General features: G+C 55.2%; 1 protein-coding gene across 1 annotated transcript; it reads left to right on the top strand.

The window, feature by feature from the left end:
- Positions 1–13,920: 13,920 nt before the first annotated feature.
- OLIG1 (oligodendrocyte transcription factor 1) lies at positions 13,921–14,994 on the top strand. Its single transcript, XM_037524494.1, has one exon. The coding sequence runs from the start codon at positions 14,008–14,010 to the stop codon at positions 14,809–14,811; it is 804 nt and encodes a 267-aa protein (XP_037380391.1). The 5' UTR covers positions 13,921–14,007; the 3' UTR covers positions 14,812–14,994.
- The last annotated feature ends 462 nt before the right edge of the window (positions 14,995–15,456 follow it).

Below are 15,456 nucleotides of genomic sequence, written 5' to 3'. Positions count from 1 at the left end.
CTGCCTATGTCACCTGAGATTCATGCACTTCTTATTCCCAGTTAGTGGGATGGAGTAATCCTGGCTCTTAGAATCAGGCAAATCCTAGTTCCACCACCTCCCAGCACTGCCACCTCCCAGTTATGCACCTGGCACCCACTAGAGGTAGGAAAAGTCCTACCTCTGCCAGTTGCCATAAGGTTGAGCATCAATAATGTACCTCTATTCCGTACTAACAAGCCAGTACAGAAGCCACCTTGACATGGATTCTTTTCATTGTTCTTCTTGGGGGCAAGTGCTGCATGGTGGTCTAAGGAATGGGCATTTATTTTTACATAAATGAGAACTTTCATCTTATCCAAAGTTATCTCAGAGAATAGAAGCGACTGCCAAGCAGTGACATGAGATGGCATATGGTTTCCATCCCCAGGTGTCGCTTTATGCCACTCCCACGGGACAGCAACTGTCAGCATTTATCAATAAGAACAGTTTATGAGGCCTGCCTAGGGCTTGTCCCCATCAGCCTTAGCTCACCACTCTCCTAGGGCTGAGACAAAGGGAAGGAGTGTTGATACCAGTACCAATTTCTATGGACAAGATTCGGGTAAAGCAAACAATTAGCCTAGATTCCCCAGTATGCAATGAGGATTTGGTGATTAATTGTGAAATCATGAATCCGTTCCAAGAAGGCAGGACCCCATGGAATGCTCCTGCCAATGCTTCCCATGGTCATTACTTTGTCTCCACGAGGTCAACAGGTCAAGGCACCATGATCCAAGTTTGCAGGGAAGGAGATTCCCAGGATCAGATGGCAGAGCCAAGACCAGGACCCTGGCCCCTGTCATTGCTGTAGACCAGCCTCTCCACAGCTCTAGACTGTTCCAGATTGTTCTATATGGTTCCAGACTATCATACTGTTTTAGACTATCATACTGTTCCAAACTATTCAGCACTGTTTTGACTGTACTATACTGTTTTAGACAGTTCCATACCATTCCACACTGTTCTGCACTGTTTCAGACTGTTCCACACTGTTCCATACAATCTCCTCTGTATCTTGGGATTGCAAAGCAGGAAACTTGAAAGCTGTGTCAATTTCTGTTTTCAGACTCGTGCTACAATGGCTAAGAGACTTGTCAAGTTATTTCATCTTTACTATTAAAGCATGTACCGCCCTCTGGTCATTTTTAGCCTTATTAATGTTTGTAAATCTCTAAGACACGAGGAAGGAAGCTGGGTAGCCACCTACATGAGGTTATTGCACAGTTACTTGAAGGGCCTTCATCCACCCACCTCCCAAATAACAATTTTCCAACTTTTTCTATCCTCCTTTGTCTCAGAGGGGAAACTGAGTCTCTTCACTTTGGGTTTGGTGCCATTTTCAGAAAATAAGTTTCCTCCCAGGGCCTCCTAGGAATGAGGGCGGAGCTCAGGGCACCAGGTCCAGCTGTGGCCAAGGAGCCTCTTCTGTCCCCAGGGCTGGCCGAGGCTGCTACCGGGGCAAGTTCTTCCCGTATATTGGACTGACAGGGCAAAGCTGTTCCCACCTGAGCAGGGAGAAGGAGCAACATCACAGACTTCCAGAGGCTGTTGCGTGAAGTGAGGCCATGTGGGTGAAAAGCTTAGCACGGGGCCTGGCCAGCATTTCACTCATGCCGCTCACCCACCCGCATGCCCTCACGTACGCACATGCCCATGACTGTTTTTTTAATTGCTTTTTAATCATGTAAAACAGCATTTAAATTACAGACACCCTGAGGACCCCTAAAGAATCCTCTACTAAGAGAGGCAGATGCTGTATGCCCACAGGGTCCTTTGCAACCATTCAGGATTGGGGGTGGGGGCTACCATCCCTTGAGGTGCTCCTGGCTGCCCTGGGGGTCCAGCCTCGCTGCCCTGAATGGATGGTCTCTGTGGCCCTGGGCAGTGGGCTGTCACCCTGGCAACCAGCACAGCAGTCCCTGCTCTCTGCTCCAGACTAACCAGCAGCTGCCTCCCGCCCCTGGTCCCCCCCACACTAGGCCCTGGCTCTGACAAGCTCCCTGGTAACAGGGTAGCTTCTAGTAGGACTCTGCCTTCCCAGAGGGGATGCTCACCTGGTCACCCTCACCCCACCTCTGCAGGTGTCCAGCTCCAGCCTGAGTCCCAGCTCTGGCCCCTACATGGCCAGATTCCAGCAGGTGAGCGAGAAACACAAGAGGCAAAAGGTGTGATTCAAACGACCTTTGTCTTGTGAAGAAAACAATGACACCCACAAATCAGAGCGCCTGGGCGGGCAGTTACCTCTATGTAAGCAAAGCCATGGAGGCAGGCGAGAGCTGGGATTAGGGGACGGGGGTAGGTTAGTGTAGGTGGACGTGGAGGACACAGGGGGGTCGGGCTCCTCCTGCTGTCTCAGAGGATGACTCAGTCCCTTCGCAACTTGTTAAGGTAATGGGAGGGGGGGCTGACACCCACCTGACCTCGCTCAGTTAAGCCAGAACAAACAACTGAGTTTCAGGGGGGAGGGCCGGCTTCTGTGAGGCCCCTCAAGCCCTCCCCTCCCTGGCAGAATGGGTGCCCCAGCCCGCAGCTGCACTCTGCCCCGTGGGCCTGTCTGTCTTCCTCTCCCCTGCGGGAGGGCCCTGTCACGGCCTCTCCCTCTCTGTGCCCTCTGAGCCCCGGGCTGGCTGGCCCAGGGCTGGCCCTGGTCCTGCGCTTGCTGAGCGCAGGACAGACGTGAGGTCAAGGCGTGGGTGGAGAAGGCTAGTGGTGTGGCCGGGGCTGCAAGGAGGGATCGCAAGCGCTGCGCTCCCACGCCGGCTTCCCGAGGAGAGTCCTCTCCCCCAGCACGCATTTGCCCAGCAGAGGGGGGCTCCCAGCCTTCTGTTCATTCCCACTCAACAGCAGAGAACAATTGGGGACGATTAAACCAGCCTTTCACTAGAAGCCTGAGGACAGCAGATGAAAAGAAAGACAAGAGACAGAACAGAGCGTCTCATAGTCAACGCGGGTTCTGGTCTAGTCATTCCTGGGGTGGGGTGTGGCAGGGGAGACCATCTCTCTTCTAGGGCCCCTTCCTGCCCCTGTACTTCCTCAGTCTGTAAGGATTTAAGAGGACAGGGAAGGAAGGAGAGAGAGAGAGAGAGAGAGAGAGAGAGAGACATTGACAGCACCAGCCAACCAAGGATGGAAAAGTCTCCCTGGTGCAAAACTAAAAAAAAAAAAAAACCAGAAACAAAAACAGTTTGCAGCATGAAGGCAATTGCTCAAGCCTGTCGCGGCCCTAGGGGAAGTCTGAAATGAGAAACAGAGCGCCGAGCATCCCGATACTTGGCGGGGACCTGCATGTGTCCTGCAGAAGAAAGTGGGAGGTTTGGCCACCTTCACGGCAGCCCAGGGACAGAGAAGGGGCAGGAAAGACCTAACTCATTACAGAGCCAAGTGCTGGTGAGAAGGCAGGCCGGTGGCAGGGAGCAGTAGCGCCAAGGACACTGGGGTGAACCCAGGAAGGGATACAGGGTGCACACGTCTGGGGGTGTTGCCGAGATCTCCATGCTACCCTTTCTCAGGACTCCATTGCTGGAACGGGTAGAAGAGAATTCCATTCACCGAATCCTCTGAAGGATTCCACCAGAAGACGCACAGGGAGAAGCCGCGCTCGCACAGACATGCAGAGATGCAAACCAGATCCTCAGCAGAGAGAGTGTTCTGTTAACAGGAAGGCCAGCATGGGTTTGGGAGACAGGTTTAGGGAGCGCGGCTGGGCTGAGCGTGTGTGGCCACCAGGAGAGGACTCGGGGAGACTGGAGAGGAGAGAGCACAGAAAGAGTGAAAACCAAAATTGCAGTCCCTGTGGGCGCAGCGAAGTGGCTGAGGGGGCGTTTGGACTGTCTGCTGGGGCCTGTGATGTGCGTGGCTCACAGCTGCAGGGGCCTGGGGACACAGCCTAAAGCCACACCACTGTCTCTCTTCCTCTCCCCTGAAGGAGTAACAGAAAGAGCTGCACCCCAGAGGGTGGCCCAGCAGGCCCCTCCAGCACAGGAGGCCCCTCCACCCAGGTCTGTTAGCTCAGTTCAGATCAAGCAGGGCCCACAATGGAGATGGCCGAGAAGCCAGAGCACCACCAGCTGCTTCCAGCTGTGCCCAGCACACAGGGACCAGCTCCAGCCCACTGTCCCGCCGGGGCGGGGGCAGACTTGGGCCAGGCTGGGACCCACCGAGCTGCTTTCCCCATGTCAGGTGCCCTCAGGACACCAGGAGTCCACACCTGTAGAGTGACAGCTACCTCCACTCTTCCCTTTGTAAAAGGCAGTGGATTCGCTTAATGGAGGGAAGTGCAAGGATGGACTAAGGCAGGCCAGCTCCTGCCCTCTCAAAGCCAATGAAAACGTGCCCTGAACACCTTCGGTCACTTCAAACAGCTCCACCAAACTCCACCATTAAAATCGGACCAATCCAGCGCATTAATGGTGGTGTTGCTATTCGTCTCGAGTGTTCTTAAGAACATCACGATACTTCCTGGCTCCTCATTGGAACACACGCAGCTGCCACGCATGCAGCATGGAAATAAAGGTCCTAACAAGGCAAGAAGGAGCGTGAAATTGGCCCTGACCTTAGTCTCCATACAATGTGGGAAGCAGCGCCAGCGGCCGCAGCTGCCCCTCTTTCCCTCCCATGGGTGTGTGATTTGGGGGGAGCTGATGGAGGCCAAGCCTACCCTCAGGAGATTCTAGAATATTCTGGCATTCCAGCAACCCCTTCTGGAAGGAGAGTCCAGGTAACCAAGAAGTCACCATCCCACAAGCTTCCTGGGGAGCCTTCCCAGTGAGACCTGCTGCCCCTCTCCTGCACGCCTGTGAACATCCGTGAGCAGCGAGGAGAGACACAGCATGATAGGAATAGAGGATGCCTCCCGCCTGTAGGCTGGGCTCTGCATTCAAGTGACCAGGCTGGCCCCACTCTCTCTGGACCTCTGTTTCTTCACCTGCAAAATGGGCAGGTCCCCTCCCAACCTCATAGGGATTCCATAAGGCTGCCAGGAAGTAACAGATGTGAAGATGGTTTGCAAAATATATGAGCGAGGCTGCTAAGAGCTACCCAGCCCCACTGTTAATAGTGGCCCCAGAGCGCACGCCCTGTCTGGGCGGCAGCATCTTGCACAGAGCTTGCTCTGTGCCCACAGTGCCCTGTTGGGCAAGTGAGTTGCAACATTTCTGCAAACACATTCTGTCTGACAAGGCAGGAGAGGCAGTGTGTCCGTGTCTCAATCTTTCTAGGAACTACTCTTAAAAAGAGAAGCTGGCAGGGAGAGGGCATGTGTGGCAGGGGCTCCTCCTCCCCCTCTCTCCTCCGCCCCCTCTTTTGTCTTCCCATCTTGTCCCCACTATCCATTCCAGTCATAATGGCCTATTCCCCCGCCCCCTAAACCCCCGCTCTGCTTGTCCCCTTCTGAAACCCCAATGCCCCATCTCTTCTGCTAAGCCCGTCCCAGAGGCCTTGCTGCCAGTAGCCTCTCCCTTGACTCCACATGGAAGGCAAAGCCTCCGTCCTCAGCCGTGGCCCACCAGCTGCAGCAGCATCACCCGGCCTGCCTGGCTGCACGGAGCTCAGCTCCACTGGACTCCTGGATTCCCACTGCACTGTACCAAGTTCACTGCTGGGCAAGCTGGGTTGACAACAGCTCAGATTACCTTCCTGGCTCCTCCCCTCGGCCCACACCAGGAAACCTGATATTGCTGGCAAGGTGTTCACACACATGAGCCTCAGAGCCCCAGGTGGCCTGTAAATCACTAGAAGGCAGGGAGGCCTCCCCTTCTCAAGGACCTGGCTCCAGGCTCTGTACCCCGCGGTTCAGTGACCTCGATCCATTCCTCCTCTGCCCTCTTCATTCAAGCATTTCCTGAGCACATGGAGGAGCGCCCTGGCCCTGTGCAAGGCTGCGGGGACCCAGCGGGAACACGGCTCTCACGGAGCCTGCCCTCCAGAGTGGAGGAAGACGGGCACGTGTGCGGATGTGACGTGCATTGTCAGTGCCAGTTAGCACCTCTGGGGGGGCGGAAACAGTGACCCAGAACAGAAGATGGTTTGGCCCAGGTCTCTGCCCTGTGCCATCCCGAGCAGCCACACTCTCCTCCTCTCATCCATCCACCTCCCTAACCTGCACCAACCCCAAGCCTCAGGTCCCTCATCTGCTTCTGTTCGCCTCCCAACCTGCAGGGCTCCTCTGCGGTGGACGTGACCTGCTCGCACGCTGCTGAGTGGGAGTTGAGGCTGAGCCCTTTCTGTGTGGTCACAGAACCTCCAAGCACCCCCAGCTTTTGGGCGAGTCAGTGCAGAGGCTGTGTGGACAGCTTGGCTATCACAAGACAGGGCTGCTTAAACCACAATAAGGTGTCGGGCCACAGGCTTGGAAGCTGGAAGGTCAAGGTCAAGGTCTCGGCAAGGTTGGCAACTTCTGAGACTGTGAAGGGGATCTGGTCCAGGCATCTGTCCACTTCTGGTGATTTGCTGGTAATCTTTGTCATCCTTTGGCTCAGGGGCATCACTGGCTCTCCAGCTTCTCATCACGCGGTGCCCCCTCCATGTTGCCTGTCTGTACCTGAATTTCTCCCGCTTTTAAGGGCACTAGTCTTGTTGGATTAGGATCCACCCTAATGACCTCATTTGATTCAATTTCATCTGCCATGACCCTGTTTCCAAATAAGGTCACATTCTGAGGTGCTGAGGTGAGAACATCACGGGGAGGCCAGTGGTGGACAGGACCAACCCAGAACAGGGGTAAATAAAGCAACAGTAAACCTGACCCTGTCCAGGCCTTGCTCTCAGTGCCTTCCAGGCATCAGTCCTCTGTCCTCACCAGGACCTGACAAGAGGAGTTACAGTAACTGCATCCTCAAGATGCCGAGGGAGGTGACAGCAAACAGGCAGCCAGGATTCCAAGCCAGCTGGTCTGATCTCAAAGTGGACACCACAGCTCTCTCTGATGGTGTCTAGATTTATGTTGGGCTCACATTTATATGCTCCCTTTAGCAACTGTCGCTGGAGTTTTGGGTCCGTGTGAAACGTCTCCTGAACAGAGCCATGTGCCCGGACCAGCCATGTCCTCAGCAAGCTCAGGGACGGAAGGGACTGGAAGCCCCATATCCTTGATGCAGGGAAAGCCTGCACTTAGCCAAAGAACTGGGGCACCCCTGTGGTCTGAAGAAAACCACTTGCAAGCATCTTTCCATAGTACCTGGCATGCAGCCAGCACGCAATAAATATTAGCAACAGTTGTCATTAAGCAGGTAGTGTGGGCCAGACTCGGAGCAAGCCAATGTGCATCTCTTTCTAATCCTTCTAGCAACCTTAGGAGGGCAAGACTGTTATTTCCATTGTACAGATGAGAAAACCGAAGGCCATGCCTGGAGTCGAAGAAAACAGAACTAAAGGCTGCAGAGCTAGTTCTTATCCCCGACACAAGGAGCAGGCCCCTTCTTCAGAAGAAATAAAAAGGCTGAGGCTTTGAGCAGAAAAGCCTTAGAATATTACAGCAGAGATTTGCTTTTTAATGCAGACTGTGTCCACCACCCAGGCTCCTATTTCCAGGTCAGCACCCCATTGGGAGAGGAGGGCCAGGGGGCCCCTCCAGCTCGCCTTCTCCTTAGCTGCCCCCTGTGTCTTCACACGCCCTTTCTTGTGCCCGGTGGTCTGATCAAGAGTCGGGCGCAGCGCTGGCTCCTGCAGCCGGGGAAGGACAGCCAGCCAACAGGAAAACAACAGGTGAGCTGCGAACAGTCCCCTTCTGTGCCTCGGGCAGAGTGTCTGTCCAGGCGACCGTGGGGCCACAGGAACTTCCAGAACCTTCTGTCTCTGCAGGTGTTTTAGGAACTTGGCCTCAGCGCTTCAGTGACCCATATTTTATTACCTTTCAGGTTTCTATAATTCATCATTCACTCCTTTCTGAAAACCTAGAATGAAAGTTTAGCAGCTCAGTGCCCCGGTCTCCCTCCATTCTCTCCCCAAACACATCGGCCTGTTTGTTCTCTTTCATCCCGGTTCTTCCTGCTGCATTCTGCCCGCTCAATGGGGAAAGAGCGAAACCGGATGGCTGGACCCAGTGCGGGGAAATGACTTCAGAGCCACCTTTGTTTCCCCTCATTCCTTTGAGTACACTTGGCCCCGCGTCTCTATGAAAGGGCTTGTTTGAACCGTTGGAGCATCTAGCCAGAGAGGGATGCTGTGGCCAGAATCGCTTGCATCTTTTCAGGCTGCCTGAGACTCTGGGTTCAACTGCCAAATTTTTGCAACAAAACTAACCATGACATTGGACATTGTGTTATAAATTAGCCACAGCCTTCCAAGCAAATTGTCTCTTTTCATTGTATTAGTGTAAGCCTTTGGAACATTTGGCTTCAGCTTCTGACTTCAGGGAGACTCAGGGGCTCTATTTTGTGGTGCCCCAAACCAACCCTTTAGACATCGAGTTGCAAGGGGAACATCCCTGTCTTCATCTACAGTTATCCTCATCACATCGACCGAGAGGCTCTCTGGCCGTTCCATTCCATTTCTCGGGTGGTTCTGCCCATATGTTTTTAAGCTTTAATGTGGCAAAACTCTCTTCTGTTTTTCTCTTTGTTTTTTCAAAACCAAAAAAACTGTATTTAGCTTTTTATAAAGTTTTTCATGGGCTTATTTAGATGTTTTTTAAAAATAGTCCTTTTCAGATAGATAGTGAAAGTTGCTAAAATATCGGATTTTAGAGACCTAATGGCATGTAAAATCTCAACTCTTGGTAGTCACAGAAGTAATGAAAATCTCTATTTCTGCTAGGTGACCCTGAAGTTGACCAAAAGAGAGAGAGAGAGAGCGAGACTATGCCCTCTGTGTGAGCGCTATCACCACTGGAGCTACATCAATGGCCAAATAACCTTTTGTTATGAAAAAAGGAATCTCAAAAAATATAAGCTGCTATCTGATTCATAGTCCTATTTTTCCTTGAACTTTCTTCCACCAACAAATAAATAAATCTCACAGGATAAATCTGGACTCAGACATTATCTTAAGCAGTAACCCTTACAAAATCAGGTCCAAATGGTATTTATGAACAATGAAATAGAATCAACTTCCTTATAATATTTGCAAAACACACCTACAATGTTTGATCATCTCTAGTGTTTTAATTATAACATGGGATGTTGTATGACGGCCTGTTTCCTGCACTGGTAAGGGGAAATGTGACAAGTCCATCCTGTTAAAATAACATTGTAAGTAACTCTAGCAACACAACAGTAAAAAACAATGTGATTAACTTGCACGCCCAATTGAAGTTGATATTGTTTCAAAATTCCCAGCAGGAATCTTTAGTTAACCTGAACCCTTCCTATGCCTTGGATTCTGCCCCAGGTGAGAAGAGCTGTCAGCAAGGAGCACCTCTGCAGCAGAGAGTACTTAGCCGAGGGTAATTTATCTCCTCCCGTTTTCTCTCTCTGCTTTTCCCTCTACCCAGCTGAGGGCCCCTCTCTCTGCAGCTCTTTCCCAGGCCTCTGTATTTAGGTGGAGTGACATTCCCCTGGGGTGGGGGATCCTGTAGGGGGCAGAGGTAGGGTGCTGCTCCCCTTCTCATCACAACGGTGTGAACTTCAGCAGCTCCTGGTAATTAAACTTTCCAATGAATTCTGACCTTCTTAAAGTAGCACTTTAAAACATGAACTCCATTACTTCACTATAGGTCCAGGCTGCAACCAGGTATTTTATGTGTTTTTTGGTATTTTTTAAAAGATTTATTTATTTATACAAGAACCAGAGTACAGGTCAGAGGTGCGGGAGGGTGAGAGAATTTGCAAAACACAGAGCAGGGGGCAGAACAGGCAGAAGGACTGAAGACACTACTGAGAGGAGCAGTGGGCCAGGCAGGAGAGGTCTGCCGCGTCATGTGGGAATCTCCCTGGCCAGCCAGGAATCGAACCCACCTGCAGAGGCTGTGGACAGCTTCACAGTGTGGCGCTCAACCCGCTGCGCCACCTGGGAGGCCCTGGCTCCAACCAGTTTAATAGCATGTTTTAGCAAAGCCCACCATGTACACTTCGCTGGCCTTCTACACGAGGACAGTGTCTCTCGAGGGACGATAGGGGGCTTGGGGCAGTGGACATGCCTGTGCTTACCGAGGAGGTAGATGGTGTCCCACCCCAAACACTCGTTTCCTCCCCTCCCCGACACCCACTGAGGCCTCGAGTCTCCACTGCCTGCCATTTCAAAAGGTAGGGTTTCTTCACCCAAAGCAAGTGTGGACAGCAGGGTGGGCGGATGGCGGGAGACACTCTAGGTTTCTCTACAAGGAAAAGGAAGCCTGCCCCCCCCCCCCACACACACACGCTCTTTTCGGCCAAGACAAGAGTGGTTGTTAAGGCAGATGCAAGTTGCTCCCCAAGCATGTCCTGAATGTGGGAGGCCACGCAGCTGCCTCCCCTTGAGACGGCCCACAAGCTCCTGCCAGGGACTATAATGACTTGCTGCCCTTGCCAGCTGTCACACTTTGCATGCCGCTGGAGCTCCGGTCCAGCAGAAGGACCATCCAAGTTACCAGTTTCAACGGGTGCCAAACCCGGGGCTCATGCTGGGCCCACACGGCCACCCGGAGCCCCCTCCTGGGGCTTCCCCAAGAGCACTCAGCTCAGGCTGCCCAAGCAAGCAAGCAAGGAGTCCTTCTGCCCCAAGACCGAGCTGTGGCAAGGTCAAGAACTGGTGGGAACCCTCAGAGACACCCCTAGAAAAGAGAGACACTTGGGGGGAGGAGCAGCACACTTGTTTCCACATCTTTAATTCTGGGGGTACCCTGACCTGTTCATGGGGCATATAGGGGTGCTGCTTAGGCCACTCTTCTCTAGGTTCTAGCTTGTCCTTCTCACTCACATTTCCTCCTGTTGGCATGGAGAGGCCCAGGGGCTCCCAAAGAGGATGTGGACAGAGGAGGAAGCTGGATGTTTACCCCAATTTAGCACATCAGCTACAGGACAGAGAAGTGCTTTGGGGGATGGGTGGGCATTGCCAGAGGGGGGCTAATGCATGTTTCAGGGAGATGGCTCCTGGGGACTGTCTCTGCTGGGACATGGCTGAAGCTACGGGAGTGGTCCACGCTGGTCCTCAGGCCTTCCTCCCAGTGCCCCACACTCCCCATCAGGGGCCTGGAAGCCTGATCCAAATAGAGAGAATTCTGGAAGTCGATGCTGACAGTGTCACTTTCCCTCCTTTCTGAAGGTACTTTGTCAACCCCAGAAACACACTCCCTCTGAGAACCTCACTTTCATCCTGGACAGCAGGGACTTTCAGTGTCCAGCTCACAGGGTCGCCTGAAGGACCAATTGCAAAAGCGTCTCTAAAAGTGCCTGGTTTTTATGGTTAATCATTCTAAAAGTCACCTTTCCTCTCCATTCTTTACAAAGCTGAAAACTGCTGGCAGGAAAGCTTCACTCTGCTTCCATCACATCGTAATGAAAATGCCCCTTGACCGCTAATTTTTGGCAGCTTTCACCTTCTCCCTAACTTTCAACACAAAAATTGCTCCATGTCACAGGGTAAACTATTTCATTTAGAACTTTTTATTCATTCGTTACTGAAAAGCTTTTCAATATCCTGAAAATAAAATAAGCTGCTTTGAAAAGCAGACAGAACAAATGGTAAAAAGATTATGAGGGTCTGACTTAGCTGCTTGAAACTTTCTAGACTATCCCTTTGGCCTCTCTCCTTCCTGGCTAATACAGTGCCACTGACAGCTCAGCTCCTGCATTCCAAGGTCTCTTGCTTCCCCCCCCACCCCACCCCTGCCCCGGCCAGGGCCCCAAGTGAATTCCCAACACCACATCCTGCCAGGGCCTCCCTAGGGTCAGGTGTCCCTACGAGGCTAAGCTGCTTCCCTCTTTGTGAAACTTAGAGGAAACTCTTGAACCCTAGCATTATTGGGAGATTGTACATTTCAAGAGATGAGCCTGTTAGCTAGTGAAGATTCTAGATCAATCCCTAGACATCCCCTGGATGCAGTAGTTGCAACACAGCATGCTGGGCTTTGGGAGGATACAGAAATGAACAGGTGGTCCCTGCCCTCAAAATAATGAGGGCAGAACGCAGAGCTGATGTGCACCATCTAGGCCCTGAGGAAACTCCTCTATGGTTTACCAAGCATGATGAGAGAAAGAGACAGAAGACCCCAAGGCTTCAGGAAGGAAGCAATGTCAGAGCTGAACCTGAGGCATGGGCAGATGTCACCGGTGACGAGAGGTTGGGAAGCAGAAATCAGAGTGAGCTCCGGTGTGGGGGTGGGGTGGTAATAAGAACAGAGCAGCCCCCAAATCAGCAAGTGCAGCCAGTGGTCTCCTGGAGCTGAAATCTATCCCCATGGTGGAAAAGCTCTCCCATAGCACCCCTTTTCTTATCCCAGAGAACAACAGAGTGAGAGCAACTCAATTTCTACTGTATTCGACATCGACACTGTCCAATAGAACTTTCTGTGAGGGCGGAAATGTTGTCTATCTGTGCCGCCTCAGTAGATGGCCACTCTACTGGCAGCTGATGGCTCCTGGTAGCTCCAGGTGGTGTGAAGCAGTGCTGGAGCAGCAGGGAGCTAACTTTCTAATTTATTACAATTGGTCAGACTTCAGTAGCTCTGGGGGCTAGTGGCTACTGTATTAGACAGGAGACGTTACCCCAGCCTCGCTTCCCCACGCCTCTTTACCATGTCACGACAAGAAGCCAAGGTAGACAGTACATCCTGCCATGGCCACCAACCAACAAAACACTGTTGAGCTTGAAGAAAGGGTAGACTCAGCCCTGCCCTCAAAGGAGAGAAGAGTGTGGGGGTGTTTTCTTATCTTTGTTTAGTTTCCTTTCTCATAAGAGGCCAGTTTCTGTGTGAGTTTTACTTAAGCAAGTCACAGATAGAACAAACACACGTCCCTTTTGGGGGAGAAAGAAACCCAACAGGAAAAGCTCCTGAGTCCCTAAAGACGTTTTAATCAGAAGTGGGGGAGGGGGTGGTGAGTGCCAGGGACTAACCAAGCTGCTTGGCTGCTGACTGAGCCCAGAAATGTACTTCTCCAAACCTGGCAGGAAATCGCCTACTTTGAAAAATGGTTTACACCATATTCGTAGCAGCCTTCTTGACAGGAGCCAAAAGGGAGACGCAAGGCACGTGTGCAGCCAGGGAGGAAGGGATGGTCAAACGGGCTGTCCACATCCACGGGAATACTTTCCAGCATTTGAAAGAAAGGAGACCCCGACACGAGCTACAAGGATGGGCCTTGAGGACATTGTATTAAATGGCACAAGCTGGCGTGTAAAGGCAAATACCATAAGATTCCAGGTAATGAGGTAACTGGAGTAGTCAAGTCCAGACAGGAGAATGGGGTGGCCAGGAGCGGGGTGGCCAGGAGCGGGGTGGCCAGGAGCGGGGTGGCCAGGAGCGGGGTGGCCAGGAGCAGGATGGGCGGCGGCACACAGCCTCACTCTGCACCATGACGAGTCTTCTGCACCTGCAGCAGGTCAGCACTTAACCCCGCTGACCGGTACCCTTGCAAATGGCTAAGATGGTAAACTTCATGTTAAGTGCGTTTGGCCCCAGCTAAAACAGCAAACAAACACGCGCGTGTGTTCCAACAAGCACAGGCAGCGGGGACAGGACTTCCAGCCAGCGCGACAACAGGTCCTTCCCGAAGGACCGCACTCCAACCCTTCCCCCCAAAAGGCGCCGGCTCCCCCTCCCTCCCGGGGCCGGTCCTGTGACACTCGCGGGTGCTGACAATAACCTCCTTGAGCGGTGCCAGCGGCACCTCCGCGCCGGCCCGGATCGCGGGTGGCCAATGGGCAAGCGCCTGCGCCCGGCCTCGCGTCTCCATTGGCTGCGCGCGGCGGCCCCGGGCCCCGCAGGTTCCCAAGCGGGGCTTAAAGGGGTCGGGCGCGGCCCGCGGCCCCGCCATCGGCTCCCCGCGCGCAGGTCCGCGGGGAGGGGCGGCCTGCCGCAGGGCCCACCCCGGGGCGTTCCTGAAGGGCGCCCTCGGCGGCCCCGCCGCCCCCCAGATGTACTATGCGGTTTCCCAGGCGCGCGTGAACGCGGCCCCCGCGACCATGCTGCGGCCACAGCGGCCCGGAGACGTGCAGCTCGGGGCGTCCCTGTACGAGCTGGTGGGCTACCGGCAGCCGCCCTCCTCCACGTCCTCCGCCTCCTGCTCTCCCGCGGCGCCCCTCCTCCCCAAGGCGGCGCGCGAGAAGCCGGAGGCCACCGCCGAGCCGCCGGGCTCGGGACCCGGGTCCGGCGCGCACGCGGGCGGCGGCTCCCGGGCAGACGCCAAAGAAGAGCAGCAACAGCAGCTGCGGCGCAAGATCAACAGCCGCGAGCGGAAGCGCATGCAGGACCTGAACCTCGCCATGGACGCGCTGCGCGAGGTCATCCTGCCCTACTCGGCGGCGCACTGCCAGGGCGCGCCGGGCCGCAAGCTCTCCAAGATCGCCACGCTGCTGCTCGCCCGCAACTACATCCTGCTGCTGGGCAGCTCGCTGCAGGAGCTGCGCCGCGCGCTGGGCGAGGGCGCCGGGCCCGCCGCGCCGCGCCTGCTGCTGGCCGGCCTGCCCCTGCTCGCCGCCGCGCCGGGCTCCGTGCTGCTGGCCCCGGGCGCCGTGGGGCCGCCCGACGCGCTGCGCCCCGCCAAGTACCTGTCGCTGGCGCTCGACGAGCCTCCGTGCGGCCAGTTCGCGCTCCCGGGTGGCGCCGCGGGCGGCGGCGCGGGCGGCCCGGGCCTCTGCACCTGCGCCGTCTGCAAGTTCCCGCACCTCGTCCCGGCCGGCCTGAGCCTGGCGGCCGTGCAGGCGCAGTTCACCAAGTGAGACCCGGCCCGGGCTCGGGGCGCCACCTCGGCCCGGCCACTCGCGCCCCCGAGCCCTGCGCCCGGGGAGAGCCGGACCGAGCCAGGAGCGCATTTCGAACCTTTTCATCCAGAAGAAGGGACTGTCGCGCGTGCCCTTCCCGGCCCCCACCGCGGGGACGTCGGTGACCCAAGCGGATGTTGGACCGAGCGTGAGCGCCGTCTGGGGTCCGGGGTGGACTCCCGCTGCGGGGGGCAGCCGCGCGCGCTCCAACCCCACGCTCACCCCGCGCAAAGTCCCCAGGCCCCTGTGCGCTTCGCGGGGGCGGTGGATTTCGCCGAGCGGCGCTCGCCCTGGGGGCGGCGGAGGCCAGCCCGGAGCGCGACTGCTCACGCGGCAGCACCCACGAGCCGGGGACCGGGGTGCTCTCCGCGAGCGGGGGCGGGGGGTTCCCTTCTCGCGGGCCGGAGGACACTGGCCCAGCGCCGTCAAGGGAGGCAGCCGTACCTCAAGCAGCCGAGAAGAGCCAGTTAGTAGGTGCAGATTGTCCCGGGCGGAGCAGACAGACGGGCCGACGAGGCGGCCAGACGGCGGGCGTCGCGGTGCTGCGGGAGGGAGCCATGACAACTCCGGGGTCACTGGGGGTGCTGGGTCCGCCCGCCTTCG

The sequence above is a fragment of the Talpa occidentalis genome, unplaced genomic scaffold (genome assembly GCF_014898055.3).
Source record: "Talpa occidentalis isolate TD23 unplaced genomic scaffold, MPIMG_talOcc4v2.1 talOcc4.4, whole genome shotgun sequence".
In the NCBI taxonomy this organism is placed as follows: Eukaryota; Metazoa; Chordata; class Mammalia; order Eulipotyphla; family Talpidae; genus Talpa; species Talpa occidentalis.
This window is presented reverse-complemented; position numbering and strand designations above follow the sequence as displayed.